General features: G+C 41.6%; 1 protein-coding gene across 2 annotated transcripts in view; it reads left to right on the forward strand.

The window, feature by feature from the left end:
* TTLL5 (tubulin tyrosine ligase like 5) overlaps nt 1-19283 on the forward strand; it is a 219522-nt gene that overhangs the window by 5025 nt on the left and 195214 nt on the right. For both annotated transcript variants that reach the window (XM_080928217.1, XM_080928218.1), the window contains exons 3-6: nt 1045-1151; nt 11706-11788; nt 13175-13281; nt 17083-17213. In XM_080928217.1, coding sequence (XP_080784343.1) covers nt 1045-1151; nt 11706-11788; nt 13175-13281; nt 17083-17213 — 428 coding nt within the window. The remainder of the gene's footprint in view (nt 1-1044; nt 1152-11705; nt 11789-13174; nt 13282-17082; nt 17214-19283) is intronic.

Consider the following 19283-nt stretch of genomic DNA (forward strand, 5'->3'; position numbering starts at 1 on the left):
ATGTAAAAGTAAGCAAGCAAACACACACACACACACACACACACACACACACTTCATCTTGCTTAAAAAAATAGACTCTATAATTGGCATTTCTCATAAATGGGTTCTGTGTTGGTTAGGATTTTTTTGTCAACTTGATACAAGCTAAAGTCATTTAGGGAGAGGAAATTTCAATTGAGAAAATATCCCCATTAGATTGGTGTATAGGCAAGTCTGTAGGGCATTTTCTTGATAGTGATTGATGTAGAAGGGTCTACCCTGAGGTGGCCCAAGATTGTATAAGAAAGCAGGCTGAGCGACCCTAAGCTGTGTTCCTGCTTAGCTAGACTTTAGTTCTGCCTCCAGGTTCCTGCCCTGCTTGGGTTCCTGCCTTGGCTTCCCTCGGTGATGGACTGCTAACAGGACTTATAAACTGAAGAACACCTTCTTCCCCACGTTGTTTTCAGTAGTTGTGTCATCAGCAGTAGAATGCTAATTTAAATAGACACTCTTGTCTACTTCTAACATTAAGAACATCAAGAATCCACATTCATTTTACTAGAGGTCAAACTAGATACAGTAGTTGCCCTCTTCACTGTTATGCTTTGGTGGCTCAAGGCAAATCCCAAGGCTGCTAAGTTTCTAAAACTGGTGTCCTGGCTATGGTGCAGTTGTAAATTTGGAGGATAGATCCTGGCTCTGCAGCCCGTGGTCTGGCTTTTGTGATCATGTAAGTTTTTAGAGAGCAAGTCTTGTGATGTGGGTCCTATTTCCTTTAAGGAATGGCTAGACTAAATTCTCGGTGTTCACTATGCAGAGCATTACTGAAGCAAAAACCGTGAGAAAGTAGTCCTTGGATTCTCTCCTCTTACACTGTACAGTTGTATGGCCTTCGGCAAGTAACAGAGACACTTTTGCCTCTTGCTGATTGTATGGGCGAGAGGGTAAAGTGAAGTAAGGGGCAGCTCTGTTTAGTGCCAGGTATGAGGTGGCAAAAAACCATAGTCATCTGCTTCACTATTAACTCAAAATTTGAATTAATGGAGCATTTTGTTATGCCTGTAGGGATCACCCATGTATTATGTGGACTGGAGGCTGCAGGAGAATTCCAGTTTTGGTTTTCCATGCTGAAGCTATTTTGACAAAGGACAACAATATTCGAGTAATTGGAGGTAGGTGTACCCTCTCCCATAAAAGAAGATCTGGGTGTGACCCTGACCACTTTAGAGGAAGTTAGTATGACACAGACAGAGAGGACTTGGCCATGAGAACATGCTTTGGGTTGTTACTTGAAGTGTTATTCATAGTTTCTTAAATTGTTTCCTGAGTTTCTCAAAATTATGTATATGTTTATTTTTCAGATTATAGTTACTTAACATGTACCAGAATTTGCCATTTTGGTCATTTTATAGTGTCCGGTCAAGCGGTGTTTAGTTCACTCACGTTTATCATCGGGGTCTAGCTTGAGGACATTTGAATCACTTGGCAGCCACTCCTTCTCTATATTGCAGGTGCCTTGCAACTACTTTCTGTTTCCTATACATTTTCCTACTCTGCATATCACAAAAGTCAGTGGTTCTCAACCTGTGGGTTGTGGCCCCTTTGGCAAACTCTATGTCCAAAAATTCTTACATTACAGTTTATAGCAGTAGCAGAATTACAGTTATGAAGTAGCAACAAACATAGTTTTATGGTTGGGGTCACCACAACACGAGGGACTGCATTAAAGGGTCTCAGCATTAGAACAGTTGAGAACCACTAATGGATTCACCCTGTATGAGGCCTTTGTGTCTGGCTTCTTTTATGTAGCATTTTTTCGCAGTCCTTGTCCCTTGTATCCTCCTGGATTATAATCATTTTATTTATCCATCACCAGCTGATAGACACTTTGTTTCATAGAGTAGGATCATCTGGAGACTGGGAAGTAGTAGCTCATTGTGGTTTTGATTTTCATCTGCTTAATCTAACAACCCTGGACGTCTTCCCATTTCATTTTGCTATTTGTATGTCTTTGACAAGACCTTACCTGTTCAAGGCTTTGTGCATTTCCCAAATTGAACTTTATTGTCATTGAATTGGGAGAGGGTCTGATCTTTATCAGATGTGTGCTTTGCTTCCCTACTGTGTAGGTTATTTTTGCAGGCTTTGCCTTCTGTGAGATACTTTTTCCTCAGTAGTGCTTTCTAGTGGTGATGGGATCTGACTTACCTATTTTCTGTTCTCTGTGTCTGAAATGATTGTGTTTGAGCAGACGTTGCCTAACCTAAGTTGAATTTTTCTATGTATTTTATATTTAGAACTGAATAGTTTTTGGTCCATCTTGAGTTTGTTTTTAGTGCTAGCCAGAGTCCGCCATCACTCTTTCCTGTATTAGCAGTTGTCCGGCATAATGAGTTCAGGAGAGTGGAACTGTTGTCAAAATCACTTGGCAATCCATTTATGAATGTGTTTCTGTACTCTCTTTTTAAAAAAATTTTATGTGCATTGGTGTTTGCCAGCATGTATGTCTGTTAGAGATAGTTTGAGCTGCCATATTGGTGCTGGGAATTGAACCCAGGTCCTCTGGAAGAGTTTTCGGTGCTTTTAACCCGATGAACCATCTCTCCAACCCATTTCTGTACTTGTAACAGGCCATTAGTCTAGACATTTTTTAAATTTGTTTTTATTTTATATGTATGTATGTTTTGACTGAGTGCATGTAATTGCAATATGTGTGTGTTTGGTGTCCCCAGAGACCAGAAGAGCATGCCATATCTTCCGGAACTCAAGTTACAGATGGTTGTAAGCTGCCATACGGCTGCTAGGAACTGAACCATCTGTCTGGTCCTTAAACAACTAACCTTATGCCAGTATAATGTAGTTCTGATTACCACTGTATTAATTTTTTTTTCTTTTAAGACAGGGCCTCTGGCCAGGCATGGTGGCACATACCTATAGTCCCAGCACTTGGGAGGCAGAGGCAGGGGGGTCTACATGAGTTAGAGGCTAGCCTGGTCTACGAAGTGAGTTCCAGGATGGTCAGAGTTAAATAGAGAAGCCCTGTCTTATAAAAACAAAACAAAAAAAGGCAGACTCTCATACAGTTCTGGCTGGTTTTGGGTTGTTTTGTGGCCAAGGCTAACCTTGAGCTCTCATCCTCCTGCTTCTATCTCTTAAATTTTTTTAAAAGATTGATTAATTTTACATGTATGGGCATTTTGCCTGCATGTGTGTATGTACTCCGTATATGTGTTGGGCCCTAGAAGTAGAAGAGAGTCATGGATCCCCTGGAACTGGCTCCACAGATGGTTGTGAGTCACTGTGTACGTGCGGGGAGCTTGGTCTGGGTGCTCTGCAGATCAGCATGTGCTTTTAATTGCTGAGCTATCTCCCAGCCCCGTGTCTACCTCTCGAGTGTTGGGATTGCAGGCATGTACAGCTACACTCAGCTCCTATTAAGTTTCAAAACGGGACCTGAATATTTTAGCTTTGTTCTTCAGGATTGCTTTGATTGTTCAGAATTCACTTTGTCCTCTCTGAAATATAGGCCTTTGGGGTGTGGATAGATTGAGCTCTGAGTCCCAAGCTTAAGCTATATCTGCTTTCAAAGCTTATGATAATATGGATCAGCACTGGTTGTGTGGCAGAGAGTCCATTCTTGTGTTCTTGGTCAGTAGTTTACATTTCAGCTTCAGCCTGAAGTAGTGTGTCTTGGACAGATCACTTCAAGTCTTTTGCCAGTTTCACTGTTGAATGGAGGCAGTCTCTTTCTTGAAGGCATCATAAGGACCAAATGAGATTGTTTAATGTCTGGCACATAACAGGCAATCAAAACTTAGGCTGCTTATCCTACTTGCTGCATAGGAGCTGCTCTATTTTTAAATGACCCCATAATAAGCGATTTCAGAGAGAACTGTAGACTTACTTTTGGGATTTGAATGTTTCTTTCTTCCCAAGGGTCCTTGTGCTCTAATCCCCTCAGTGAGTTGCTAGGCTACCTTTTAAAGGGACAGGTCTTACTGATTTTCTCTGAAGCCTTAATGATTGAAGACTGCTGAGAAAATCCCTTAAACATGATTTGACCCAAAATGGCAAATGTGGATTGAAAACAACAGAAGTGAGTACAGTGTCCTTACAATGTGCTGCTGTTGCTGTGCTTGTCCTGTTAAAACAGTCTGCATTCCATGACAGCAAACAGACCAGAAAGATCCTTTTCTTATTCTTGGAGTAACTTTCGTTTCATGAAAATAATATTCAACAGTTTTGCCACCCACTGTTCAAGCTATTAGAGTTTTTCTGGAACACACAGTGTTTTTCATTATTCATTTCCATGGCTTAGGGTGGTTCATATCTGTAACTAGAGGACACAGAGGCTAAGGCAGGAGGATTTTTAGTTGAAGAACAGTCTGGGCTTCATAGCAAGACTTGTCTGAAAAAAAAGAGAGAATGCTATTAAATATATTTCAACTATATATTATAAAATTTGTTCTTTATTTCTCTAAGTTCCATTAAGTTTATTTTTTTTAATGTACATGACAATTTTAATGACTTTTGCTAATTTATGCTTTGGATTCCTGAATTATTATTATTTTGTTTGTTTGGGTTTTTGAGACAGAGTTTCTTTGTGTATCCCTGGCTGTCCTGAAACTCATTCTGTAGACCAGACTGTCCTCGAACTCACAGAGATTTACCTGCCTCTGTCTCCCAGGTGCTGGGATTAGAGGTGTGTGCCGCCACCATCACACTTGTTTTCTGAATTATCAAGCACAATCGAGCTGTAATATTTTTCCTTCTCTAAAATAGTAGGTCATGTGGTCTGTCTGCTCAGCTCTTAAGTGGTTAAATCTGTCTAAGACGTTATCTGGGGCATTAGCTATGTCCTACTGACCCTGTAGTGTCAAGTGCTGGCTTCACAGTACTGCTTATCTACTGACTGTTTCCTGAATTGGCTTTTAATGATTTGGTTTAGTATGATTTTTATGCTTAATTTGTGAAATACTCTAGGACCATGGCTTTTCTTTCCATGTTCAACCCTCTTCCTGCTTGTATGTACTTTCACATATAAGTAGGATTTTTTTTTTTTTTAGTGGTAACACAGATATTTCCAAATGACAATAAACGTATCATAGAATGAGCGTCATTTTATAATCTTCCTAACGTGTCCATTCAGGAAATTTGTTTTCGTAGATTAGCATTGGAAGTGATGCAAGATACGTGTGTAGTTCTAAATTTGAATTGTGAAGTTAGCTTTAATAATGTGTTTTATTTAACCCAATATATCCCAGCATAATTTTTAACATTTGTTCAATATGAAAAACTTATATTTTATATTGAGTATGTTTTCTACACTTACTGTGTATTTCAGTTTAGACTTCATGAACATTATAGTTGAAAAAGTTAAAAAGTATTTTAAAGATTTATTTTTAAGGTTTTGCTTTTATGTGCATTGGTATTCTGCCTGCATGTGTGTGTGAGGGTGACAGATCCTCTGGAACTAGTTACAGATAGTTGTGAGTTGCCATGTGGTTGCTAGGACTCTTGAAGAGTAGCCATTGCTCTTAACCTCTGAGACATCTCACCACCCCTCAAAGGTATCTTCTAAGATTTGTTGAGACAGGGTCTCACTATGCCACATAGGCTGCTCTGGAACTTTCCATTCTCTTGTCTTGTTTCTGTATTTAGTTGCTGGGGATTGAGCTCCAGGGTCTTCTACGTACAGATCTTGTTCTGTACCATGTGGCTACACCCTAGCCCCTGTTTTCTAAAGTTAACCAGGCATTCCTTTTATTTATTTAAGCTTGTTTGTTTGTTTAGGTTTGAGACTTAACTTTACATAGGTCGTGCTGATCTGGACCTTGTTAACAGATGACTCTGAGCCTGTGCTCCCTAGCTCCACTTCCTTGGTGTTGGGAGTTCAGACTTGTGCTAGCACACTAGTTTATTAAGTATTCCATCCTAAAATATTTAAATGTAATCAATTAAAGTTAAGTAAAATTAAACATCTGGTTCTGTGTTATTCTGGTTCCATGTCAAATACTCATTAGTCACATGTGGTTGGTGAATATTGTTCTCCAGAACTTGGGTGTGGAACTAATTTTCTGATATTAGAACATTACTATACAGTGAACCATTGAAGAGTTTATACTGGTATTTTAAAGTATTCATTGGTGCCAATGGAGAAAGAATGTGCACACATGCACAGTCAGAGGACAACTTTGAAGAGTTGGTCCCTGTGATTGAATCGGATGGCTAAGCTCTCTCAGTGTATCATTTATATCTTCCTTCTGGGTTCCCATGCTATTGTGTTGTTTGCATGCTTTGTTTCTTGAGGCAGCACCATACGGTGTAGCCTGGGCTCATCCCAAATTCTAGATCCTCTTGCCTCAGCCTCCCACATTCTGGGGTTTTAGGTGTGTAACACCATTCACGGCCCCATGCTATTTTTTATTTTAATTTTGGGTTTGAGTGTTTTGTCAGTATGAGTGGAGTGCACCATGTGTGCAGTGCTGATGTAGGCCAGAAGAGGGCACCAGTACTCCTGGAATGAATTACAAGCTGTTTTTACCTACTATGTAAATGTTGGGAACCAGTCCTGAATCCTCTCCAGAAGCAGCCAGTGTTCCTAACCACTGAGTAGTCTCTCCAGGTCTGCTCTCGCTGTTCTTTCTAACGCCCTCAGGGATGCCCCTGTTGTCTAGGGCGACCCTGTGCTATCAGTTGGTTCCTTGTTTTTGTCTGCTCTGTTGCACCCAGTCTTGGAACTTTTGGGGTCCTACCATTTCAAGTTGCATGCTGGGGTACATGTGAGCATTTACAGAAGAAAATCCAGTCTTGTGTAGAGTTGACATGAAATTTCTGCAAAGGTTGAAAAGCAGGATATTTGGCAGTTTGGTGGCAGCTAAGGATCAGGTCCTGCCTCTTGTTACATGGATGAATATATGGTTCTTTCTTGGGCATCTGGGTAGGTTCTGTTTACAGTTACAATTCTAGCTTAAGTGTATCTGAGGAAAGAAGGGGAGAGTATAAGGGGAGGGAGAAGGAGAATAGTGCTTGCACTCATTTCATCAGCCCTTCATGGAATGAGCGGTGCCCACCCCAGAGGAGATGGTGGTTTGCGTTACTCAGCCCACTCAGAAATACCGTCTGACTGTGGTTGTCCATCACATCAACATAGAAAGGTTCCGAAAGACTAGATTTGTATATGTTATTTTCAATTTTCAAAGACAATTTTTAATTCACTTTTATTTAAAACCACAGGCCAAAGAGTATGTTTTCAGGCTGGATCTGGTCCTTAGGTACCTCCTTAGTGGACTCTGGGGAGATGGCTTAGTGGTTTAAAATGCTTGCAAGCATGAGTTCGAATCCCCAGTAGCCACATAAAACTCGGGTTTGGCTGTGTGCTCTTGAAACCCCAGCACTGTGTGGGACATAACCAGGATTATTAGGGTTTTTTGGCTGTGAGCTCAGCTCTAGGTCTTGTGAGAGACCCTGTCTCAAGGGTCTACGGTGGAGAGTAACAGAGCAGGACACCTGACATTAACCTCTGGCCTCTGGGTACTCATACCTGCTCACACATGCATATGTAACACACACACACACACACACACACACACACACTCAATTTGTTTGCTATATCAACTATATGATTTACTATGTGATAAGTATTAAAATATATACTCTTTATTTCACTATCTACTTGCTTTTTTAACTAGTTTATAAAGATAACTTTTACTGTGTAGCAGCTTTCTGCAGCTTCAGGTAACATCTGCAGCTGTACTGTAAGGTAACTAATGTTATTGTCAGCTCCATTTGTCGGGGGCCAGGGGTTGGCAGTTGAGGCTAGAGAAATTACATAATTCATGAACGATTTTAGGCAGGAAGTGGGACAGCCTTGGTGGTTGTGCTGTGGGGTCATCCTCAAGTAAGCAGCTCCGGTTCTCCCCGCACCCTTCTGGTCACCTTCCCTCTGGCACGGTGCTGAGGCATGCACAGAGGTGAGCGTCGCTCGTGCCTCCAGAGGGAACTGTGTACATGATGATGCTTTGGCTCCTACTGTTTTTACATTTGAAAATTTATTTTGGCTTTTATTGAGTAAGGTCTTGCTTTGTCCCTCAGACTGGCTTTGAGCTCAAGGTCTTTCTGCCCTCATCTTTTGAGTGTTGGGATTACATGCCCAAGATACCTAGCAGGCTTGTTTTGGCTTTTGCAGCTGCAGAAGTGGCAGCAATTGTGATAATTAAAGGATCAAGATTTTCTTTCATTTCCTTAAATCTGTCATAAACATCTTTGGGCAAATGGAGACGTGGTCGAGCGGATGAGTATGTAGCACTTGTCTGTGTCTCTTGTCTCTGAGCTGCTGGAGAAGTAGTGGGATGCTCTCTGCCATTTTCTCAACCTCACATAGTTAGAGGCAAGCTTAGCCCAGACTAACTTTGAACTTGATATGATGAGGATGACCCTGAGCTTCTGATCCTCCTGCCTCTGACTCCCAGGTCTGGTATTATGAGTGTGCACCATCATTTATGTAGTGCTGGGGATCTAACCCAGGGCTTCATGCTTGCTAGCATTCCACCAGCTGAGGGCTACACCGCCATGCAGCTCTACACTTAGCTAGATTTTCTGTTTGTAGTGAGCAGATAAATAGTCCCCCAAAGGTGACCATCTTCTCATTCCCATAACTCGTGACTGATGCTTTCAAAGGGGAATGAGGGTATAGTGGAAGTTAGGAGAAGATAAGGAGATAGCCAGGAAGTCCTTGGAAGGAGGGGGAGGAGTGACAGTGACAGGCCGTGGGAAGGACTAGGCCTGCTGTGGGGCTCTGGGTGGGAAAGGATGATTACACACCAATGTCACGAAGCACTTTGTCACAGGAGATTGTGAAGGATGGTTCTGTGGAAGACTCCCTTGAGTGAGTGAGATCACATATAAGGGACCTGCAGAATTCTTTAGAATGCTTTATCAGCAAATACACTGCCTGCTTGGACTGAGTGGGGCGGTCTAAGGAGGAAAGGAAAGTGGTAAGACCGCCACACCCCCAGGCAGGGAACCAGATGACAAAACTACAAGTGCTAACTTTTGTGAAAGAGTAAGTTTTACTTCAGAGCTATAGCCTCAGAGCGAGGGCCGACCTGTGAGTCACCAAGACCTGGGAACAAATGGGACTTTAACTTGCCAGGTTTTGAATCTATAAATCCATACCGTGACTCCTTTTTCCTCCTTAAATTCTCTCCCAGTATGAGCCAGCCTCCGTGTAGCTGGAGTTCTGTTTATTGTATTTGGGGAGCGAATCATTTGTTTCAGGTTCACTGATGAAAAGCAGTTTTGCCCCAAGGTGAATCATATTGATTTAGATGATGAGATTAGGGAATACCGAGCTGATAAATTTGAATGAGATTTTTAGATTTTGGGTTGAGTTGATAGGGATGTTGGTGTGGGTTGAATTTATTTTGCAATAGAGAGGAGTATGAATATGTGGGGAATAGAGGGTGGTAGGCCCCCAGTGTGTCTGGGTCTTAATCTTTACAGCCTATGGATATAAAGCTTTCAAATAAAGGGGAATTAAAATTGTTAATTGGTGAGTTGCCCTTCAAGTAAGACGATTACCCAGAGTATCAAGTCTAATGCAACCAAAGGGTTCCTTAACTTGGAAGGAGAAGCCAGCCTAGCCAGAGTGATACAAGGGGAAAAAAGACTAGCTCTGCCATTGTTGCTTTTGAAAGTCAGAGGGGAGCATAAGCCGCAAAGCACTGAGTGGAGGTGGCCATTGAAGCTGGAAAAGTGAAGGACCCAAGTCCTTCCTGGAGTCCAAGGAAAGGAGCAGAGCCTGATGATCACAGCCTGGCTTCAGACTAGTGGGGCCTGTGTTAACAAGGAGGCTGCAAATTTGTGTTTAAGTTGCTGAGCATGTTTGTTACAGCAGCAAGAGAAAACCGGCATGCCACCTATCTTATGCATGTGGATTCCCCATTGCTTCGTCACTTTATGTTAGAGTGTCTCAAACTTGTCTCCTGGGAGCCCATTTAAGCTCTTTGTGACATGTTTCCAATTAATTTTGAACATTTCTGTCTTACGGGGTCTGGCAGGATGGTTCCAGCCTCTCTGCATACAGTCTGATCACTCTATAGCACTCTCCTGCTCTTGACATTCTGTTCTGCACTGAAACAAACACGCAGGATTCTGCCCTGCCCCGTTTTTAACTTCATTGAAGCTTTAAAGAAAATGTAATGGTAGGGGGCTGCTGGCAAAAGCTTGTGGCTGGGCTTTAGAAAAAGTCTGACTTGTTCATGTCCATCTTTGTGATTCAGTTTTGCATAGAGTTCGAACCAAGACTTCCAGTGACCCTAATGTGTCTGTGGGTGCAGCGTCTCTATATGTTTATCAAAAACATAGTTGTCTTTGATGATGGAGCTGAGTGTGGTGCTAGGTACTTGCAGATGTCTGCATTGTACTCATAGTTGTTCAGGATATGGGCCTTTAAAAACACAGATCTGGACAGGTGTTCCGGCTTGTTCCTGTAATTTCAGCACTCTGAAGACTAAGGTGGGATCCTTAAGTCACTCTAACATGGGCTGGAGTAAACTTTGTCCCTAAAACAAACAAATAAACAATAGTAAAAGAATTTCCATAGAATTTTTAGCTAAGATTCTCAGTTTGTAGGGGTATATAGGAAGAATTAGTTCCAAGGCTCAGAGTAAAATGTTCACATGATTACAGATTTTTCTTTCAAACACAGTCAGGGCACAGGTTCTGTCTCCAGGGGCCAGCAGGAAGTGTGCACAAGGTCAGGAGGCTGGTGAGAAGCTGGACTGGAAGCATGTGTAGGCCTACTTAAAAGGAGCACTTGCAGTCCCTGCTGGCCTTTCTTAGTGGTGAGACCTCTTGTCTAAGATGTGCTGATATTCAGCATTTGCAGACATAGAGGGCTGTCTGGAACAGGAGCTCTTAGCCTTTTAAATACAATTGTCAGTCTGGAAAAGCATGAGGGCTTTTTCCCCAGAGTAATGATTTTAAGGTGGAAAAATAGACAAATAGATAGAAATGAGTTGTATTGAAATACAGTAATTAAAGAGACAAATAGCTAAATGTGATGCATGCTTGTAATCCTTGATGCAGGAGTGCACAATAAAAATGTATTGGAACCCCAGATCCAAACATAACGTAGTTTTTGTTAACGTGCTAGTTTGTTAAACTTGTAAGTACCGTGAACTCTGTCACATCTGTGAAGTGAACTTAATGCCTGGCGTGTCTTCATGTGTAGCAGCACTGTTACACTACTTGTTTCTGTGGTGGATGTTCCTCATTGAAAGCATTGTTAAATTTCAGCTGGAAACTAGTGAAAACAAAGATGTAGGTTTCCCTCCCCTTTTGATATTGAGTGAACTCTGCAGGCTCTTAGCTTAAGAACGCTTGCTTGGTTTCTGGCTGGCAAGAAGACTGAGAATAGATTGCTTGTCCTGCAAGCCTGAGGACCGGAGTTCGGTGCCTGGGGCAGTGGAAGGGAGGAGGAAGGGAGCGGCTGCACAGAGTTGTCCTGTGTCCTCCACCCAGGGCTTGGTATGCACATCACAACACACTACTTAAAATATATTTATTGTATTGGCTCCAAGCATTCTCAACTGACTTATAGTAGCTTTAAGGCTGGCACATAACACTAGAGTACATTAAGCAAACTCCCATGTTGCTCTTTAGTTTTTGTCCTTGTAATTAAACTTTGTGGCTACTAAACTTGATTCTGTATTTTTCTTTAGAACGTTATCATTTGTCTTATAAGATTGTGAGAACGGACAGTCGCCTGGTGCGAAGCATTCTGACAGCCCATGGATTTCATGAAGTAAGCTCACTTTTATGACCTCACCTTGCCTGATCACTTCAAAAGCTGAAATCCTAGCTACCTAACTGACTTTATCCATCCGCAGAGGCAGCGCTAGGAAGCGCACGGGACCAGTGATTAGAGGCTCTACATACAGAACTTGGTACTACCAGCAGTTTCTCCTTTTGGTACATGGGAAGCATTTCCACAGGATCCCCCTCTCCCCTTTTTCCTGTGACGGTCTTAGATTTGGGCAGAGTTGCCCATGACAAGTTTTCTGATGCAACAGAACCAGACTCTTAACTGAAACAAAGGCAGAGTTGTAGAATGCTGTGGAAACGGTGGCTCACAGTAGAGGCTGCTTTGGAAGGAGAGAGGTGACAGCAGCCTTGGGGACCAAAGGTCAGGGATCTCTAGGGTTACTCAAGACGCTTCTGTGAAAGTTATTGGACTCCATTCACTGTCCTTATGCCTTTTTTTGTGATAGGACTGTTGGGCCAGCTTAGGTCATAAGTTTTATAGAGAAGAGGGTGGGTGGGTGACTGGCAGGTACTTTAATATCTAGAACCAAGTCATCCCCTGTGGAAACTGGGAACTGAAATTTGTCATTAATAAGGACAGGCACAGATGCCCCCATAGTTCACTACTACTGATCCTACTGCTGAAAGCCTGCTTGCTAGCTGCTTATTCTAGGTTGGTATCAATAGGGGACACTTGGGGACCTCATACTGTTTATGTCCTGTTTTGATATTTTTCTATCTTCAGCATTTGCCATTGTCCTAGTATGTTGTATGGACAGAGTACATATTAATAATGAGTGGACAAATGGATTCTAATAAATGAATAAAAGAAATCTAAGGCTTAAATCTTTTCTTATATTTACTGTTCTAATTTTTAGTTTCATGTCTGTGTATAGGAATGTAGGTGCCCATAGAGGCCTGAGGCATCAGCATCTCCTGTAGCTGGAGTTATAGGTGGTTACTGAGCCACCCAGTGGAGGTGCTAGGAATTGTTCTTTAAGAACAGTACATACTCCTAACCACTGGGCCATCTTTCTAGATTTGGCTTTAGTTATGATCTACAAGAACATAAGGAAAATCTGAGAAAATGGGGTTTGGGGTTCAGTTTTGAGCATACTTTGATCTGTGTGTTAGAGATGACTTGTACAGATGGATTAATTTGCTTTATTGTCTGGGTTTGAGCTCTCCCTAGCTTTCCCTTTCTTTAACCCTCATTATCTTGTTTGCTGTAGTAGTTAGTACTCTGCTGCAGTAATAGGCTTATGTAGTAGCTGGCCATGCTGAGAGGCCTCTGTAGGTAAGAAGCCATTGATTCTCTCTGCCCTTGCTCCTCTGGAGACAGGCTGCTGCTGATTTTGTTTGTTTTTTCATGTGTCTTTTTGCCTAGGTTCACCCGAGCAGCACTGACTATAACTTGATGTGGACAGGATCCCACCTAAAGCCCTTCTTACTTCGAACCCTCTCTGAAGCACAAAAGGTTAATCACTTCCCCAGGTAATGCTCCTCTGGGTTCTTTGTAGGGTTTAAAGGTAGCTGTCATTGGAATATGTAGCCAGTGGAGAGGGTTAGTGTTCTTAGGGGGAAGTGGAAGAAGAATAAACTTAGGAAGTGCCACAGCCCACGCTTGAGACTGGGGTGTTCATATTCCTTCAAGGGCTATGGAGATGTGAAAGTTTTTAGAGAGACAATTTCTAATTCTCTTTCCTAAAGTTGAGGCTGTTCACAGCATCCTATATGGATGGGATCTCTCTTCTCACCTTTCCTCTCACTGTTACAATTTCATTTCTACTGAAGAATGATTCAACTCATGTCTCAATATGGTACATTTTTCTCGGGCAGAAAGTGTTTTCAGGGTTTTAATTGGAGTGTGGTGGCACATGCTTACAGTCCTTATACTTGGGACACAGAAGCAGGAGACAGAAGTTTATGCCAGCCTTGGCTATAGAACAAGTCAGTGCCAGCTGTCTCAGAGAAACAGACAAAATAAATAAATTAGGATTCTAAAGACACAACACATTAAGGTCAGATTCTAGCTTAACACTTCCTTCTTCCGTGATGATGGTTTCCATTTGTTTTAAACAAACTTGTCAACTCATAGGCCATTAATTTTAATGACAGATCTGTTTATTTCAGGACAAGGTCTCATGCTGTAGCTCTGAGGTGGAACCTTATAATTCTAGTTCTTTCATTCTGAAATTTGAGCATATTTATAAAAAATCAGGCTTAAAACATCTTTTTATTATATTCAAATCTGTTTTAGAATAGATTTTATACTTTAAAATCAAGTTTTAAAAAACCCATTTTGGGGCTAGAGATGACTCAGTGGTTAAGAGCACTGGCTGCTTTTCCAGAGGTCCTAAGTTCAATTCCTAGCAACCACATGGTGATTCACAACCATCTGTAATGGGATCTTCTGGTGTGTCTGAAGACAGCTACAGTGTACTCATACAAATAAAATAAATAAATCTTTAAAAAATTGAAATAAAGATTACAGATGTAAAATTTAAACACAAACCCATATGAAGGAGATTTTGATGATCTTTGCTTAGACAGAGGTTTCTTAGAAAAAAGTTTGATTCGCAAAAAGATAGAAACACAAGGGACTTTACCAGAGTGGAAAAAGACTTTTAAGAAAGTGAGAAAACAAGACATAGGCTGGAGAAGTAGTTATAAAGAGCTGATTAAGATTTTTTATCCAAAGTATATCACAATCTCCAATAAACTCAGTAGTTTTAAAAATGGAAAAAAGATTTAGTGAATACTAATACTAAAGATTTAGTGTAGATATATATATATATATGTGTGTGTGTGTGTGTGTGTGTGTGTGTGTGTATACACATAAATAGATGCATGTATATATGTATTTAGCAAATCGAATTTAGCAAAATAGGGAAAACTTTAAATAGATGTGTCAAGGAAAATTTTTGTGTGGTCAAAGATTGTCAACATCATTAGGCATATAAATTTTCGGAATATAAATTAAAATCATATAGTACTGAATATACCTATTAAAATGGCTTTAAAAGTTAACACCAAGTGCCTCTGAAAGCCAGATGTATGGCGACTAATGTGCTTAGCAACTGCTAGTAGAAGGGCAAATGCTACAGTCACCTTGAATACTTGGAAACTGTTAAGTATCTCTTGGTCTCAGTCTCAGTCTCTTGGTTTTTATTGCTAGAATCTGTGGCATCACCACTGTCTTTTGTGTGCTAATGGTTTGCTTGGTGACTGGCAGTGGTTTCAGGATGGTCACAGGCCCTAGCAAAGTCTAAGTCCTGGTAATAGGGTTGGTGCTTCAGTCTGCCACTCAACCATCAGGAAGCGGGGCAAGGTCGAAGTTTTAACATGATCACCAGTGACCAGTTACTTGATCAGTGATACCTGCTTAGTGATGCTTTCATTACAGCCCCAAAGGGGCTAGCTTAGGAGAGTTAGATAGAGCATGTGGAGGTCCAGGCGGGTACAGTGCCAGAGAGAGGGCAGCCAGCGCTGTATCCCTTCCTCTACATGTCATCTTGAGCATATCTCTTTATCTGTGTTCTTTTTTTTTTTTTTTTAAGATTTATTTATTTTATGTATGTGAGTACACTGTAGCTGTCTTCAGACACACCAGAAGAGGGCATCAGATCTCATTACAGATGGTTGTAAGCGACCATGTGGTTGGTGGGAATTGAACTCATGACCTTTGGAAGAGCAGTCAGTGCTCTTAACCTCTGAGCCATCTCTCCAGCCCCATCTGTGTTCTTTGTAATATGCTTTACAGTCAGCCGTTAAAGTGTGTTTTACCGAGGTCTGTGACCCACTCAAGCAAACACATTAAACCCAAAGAAAAGGTCCTGGGTTAGCTGGTCAGAAGCACAGCTGCAACAGTCTGCTAGTTGCAACTAGGGTCAGCCATGGGGACTGAGCCTTTATCCTGAAGGATCTGATACCACGTCCAGGTAGACAGTTCCAAGTTGACTTAGAGGACACCTAGTAGTATCTGCACTGGCATTGCCTGCTGGTGGTGGGAAAGCAATCCCAGACCCCTAGCTGGTGTCAAAAGTATTGAGTAGTTCTGTGGAGCTGAGAGTGGAGACTCAGAAAAGGCTTTGGTCTTTCCTCTACATCTCAGAATACGGTAGGAGATACTGAGCCTGTTTTTCTAGTATCCTCAGAATAAATGGTGATTGTAAAATGTGCCTTGAAAGGTTGAGCTAAATCTTTCTGTTCTTGATTATCAACCATACTTAATTTTTTTCTGACAAATGGGATATGACACAAGACAGTGTGTTATTTTGGGGCCTTGGTCATTACACACATTACAACCCTCTTTCTTGGATCAGTGGTCCTAGAAGCCAGCAGCACAACATGAAAGTGTGCAGCCTTGTGGAAGAGTTCCCCTGAGGAACTGCAAGCATCCATCCTGTGGAGTGCACGCTCCATCCTAGTCAGGCCTGATGATGGCAGTGTAGGCACACACCTGATTTTAACCTCGTCACCTGTCATCCCACACCGCAGGCCACAGTGACCATGTGACATCACAGATGCAAACTACTATTTCAAGCTACCACTTGAAATCATTAGGGTTTTTGATTATCTAGCAATAGATAACTAATGCAACTGGGTAAGTTACATGGCGGGCGTGCAACTTGGAAAATGGAAATGTTTGCATAAAACTTGATGTTTATATACAAACCTATATGTAAATGCTTCCGAGCAGCTTTATTCCGTTTCTCCTAAACTGGAAATAATCTAGATGGCCTTCAACTGGTGAATATATAATAAACTGTAATATATCCACCACAACCTGTAACTGAGAACATAAAGAATAAAATGCTGATGGATACAGCCAGTAGAGATAAAGCTGAGATGCTTCATGCTCAGTGGAAAGGATACCACTGCATGATCCTGCTCATCTGACTGTTCAGAAGGAAAAGTAAACAGGTGTTTGCCCTGTGTGTGGTAGTGATTGAAACAGCTGTCTGCAAGGGGACTGAGGCTACTTTAGCATGTTCGTATTGTCCTGTATCTTGATTGTGGTGGTCATTACCTAATTAATACATCAGAATTACACATGAAAAAGGTGGAGGGTATTGTATATAAGTGGCATCTTTATGAACAAGTCTGATAAAAAATGTCCATTTGATGGACTGTTTAATAAGGAGTATCAGAGCGGCTGTGTGATAGATTTGGGGTAACCTGCTTTCTTCAGTAGCTGCTTTAGAACTCAAGATCCGAGGGCCTCTCAGTGTGGTAACAGAACAACTTCGTAGGTGTAGCTCACTGAAATAGAACAACTTTCTTGTTTTTCAGGTCTTATGAACTAACTCGCAAGGACCGACTGTACAAAAACATCATTCGGATGCAGCATACTCATGGATTTAAGGCTTTCCACATTCTCCCTCAGACCTTTCTCCTGCCTGCTGAGTATGCGGAATTCTGTAGTAAGTGCTTCACTGAGAATGCTCCAGCTTCTGAACCTGAGGCATAGTTATTAGAGATTGCTGATCTTACATCTAACTGGGGCTTCCAAATCTTTGAAAAATTGTGCTCTACTACTAAGTACAGTTACAGATATGAAATTTAAATTATTAGTATTTGGATGGTGCTCTTCTGTGTTTACTTCTGATAGGTTGACAGTAATAATTTACATAAGAACACAGTGGTGTCACCCAGGCACATGCATTTTTGCCCAGTTATCTTTCTGTTGTTGAGAGACAGTATGTGTTGAGGGCATTTTGTCCTGTGTCTGTGAACTGCATATTTTCTTTTTTCTTTTCTTTTTTTAAATTTATTTAATTTTTTTATTTATATAAGTACACTGTAGCTGTCTTCAGACACACCAGAAGAGGGCATCAGATCCCATTACAGATGGTTGTGAGCCACCATGTGATTACTGGGAGTTGAACTCAGGACCTCTGGAAGAGCAGTGCTCTTAGCCACTGAGCCATCTCTCCAGCCCAGCATGTTTTCTTTTTGGCGTCTTTTTTTTTTTTTTTTTTTTTTCCAACTTATACTTTTACATTTTTTCTGCCTTGACTTTTGGGCTTGTGTTCTTTGGGGAACAAGTATTATATGTCTTTTTAAAACTTGTCCTTGCTTGTTTACCTTTGGAGACAGGGTTTGACTATGTATTTCCAGCTGGCCTAAATAGAACTGGCTTAGTAGACCAAGCTGACCTCTGCCTCCCAGCTGTGACTAAAGGGTGCTACCATGGCCAGCAGCCTATGTTTTTCAGTGTTAAGAGTTTGGTGATATCAGTTATATTCTTTTTTCCTTTTGAGTTCATCCTAATAAAAAATATACATAGGTGTCTAATAAAATATACACATGGGCATCTATTGGTAAGTAACTGAAGTGAAAACGTAAGGGTTCTTTGGAGAGTCAGTTGTATCAGATGGTGTTTTGCTGGGGCAAACATGTGAAGGAACGTTTTATTGATGCAGGCACAAGTGAAAGGCTAAGGCAGACTTATGAAGAAACAAACATTTTGATGAACCAGACAGAGGAGAAAGGATATTCTGTTAAAGTAAACACATAAAGGAACAATGAAGGATTCATTGCTAATGACAGAGCATGCTTTGGTCTGCCTTACATCGAATAGTTGAGCTCCATTTGTCAGGACTCCATAGAGAGAAATGCACCAAAAAACTTCAGGTGATGTGCTGATGTTTCTTGCTGCTTTCCCTGACTTGGGCTGATTGGCAGAGTGATGTCAGCTGAGACAGCTCACGTGCTGAGGCAGGACAGGTGGAGGACACGTGATGTTTAGAGGGAGTATAAGAAAGACTCAGACAGTGATGGAGACTGAGCAAGGCTTGCTTATAAAGCTAGCTGTGCAACGCTTGTTGGTCTTGAGGCTTTGCTTTACTGAGAGAGGCACAGCTAAGAACTTCTTCTAGCATCCCTGCTGGTCCCTTCTGCTGACTCGAGGCAAGCCTGGCTGTCTCTGCTAGGTAGTGCCACCGCTGCTGATTCGTGTTTGCTATCCTTACTCTACCGAACTGGCCCGTGGATTGAGCTGCCCCTGCTGACCTGTAAACTGAGCTGCTGATTTCCAGACAACATAGATGGGAGTCACAACAAAGAACCATTTCTAAACAGGTCCACTTCCCCCATATTCTTTCTTTTTCACTTCTTCTGGTGAGTGGTGGACTAGAAGGGAGATTAACGCCTTTAAGAACCCTCATTAAAAATAGGATTTGAAAAAAAATTAAAGTTACAAGTAACAGGAACACAGGCCTGCATCTCAGTTTAAAATGAGATACTTACTCCTTTGGCCTCATTGAATTAACCTTTCCAGGCCTGGTTGAGCAGCTAGGTTGTTTCCAGCCCTTCCCTGTTCCCCTCAGGCCAGATCCTGACTCAGTAAGTGTGATGTAGGAAGAATCAAGAGTGCAGGGCATGTGACCAAGTGTAAATGGCAACCATGATCATGAAAATAGACAAGTGTGAGTAGGTAGGGTGAAGGGAACACAGGATGTATGAGCTAGATGTGAGGAGTATCAGCCAAA

This window comes from Micromys minutus (assembly GCF_963924665.1).
Source record: "Micromys minutus genome assembly, chromosome: 1".
NCBI classification, from domain to species: Eukaryota; Metazoa; Chordata; class Mammalia; order Rodentia; family Muridae; genus Micromys; species Micromys minutus.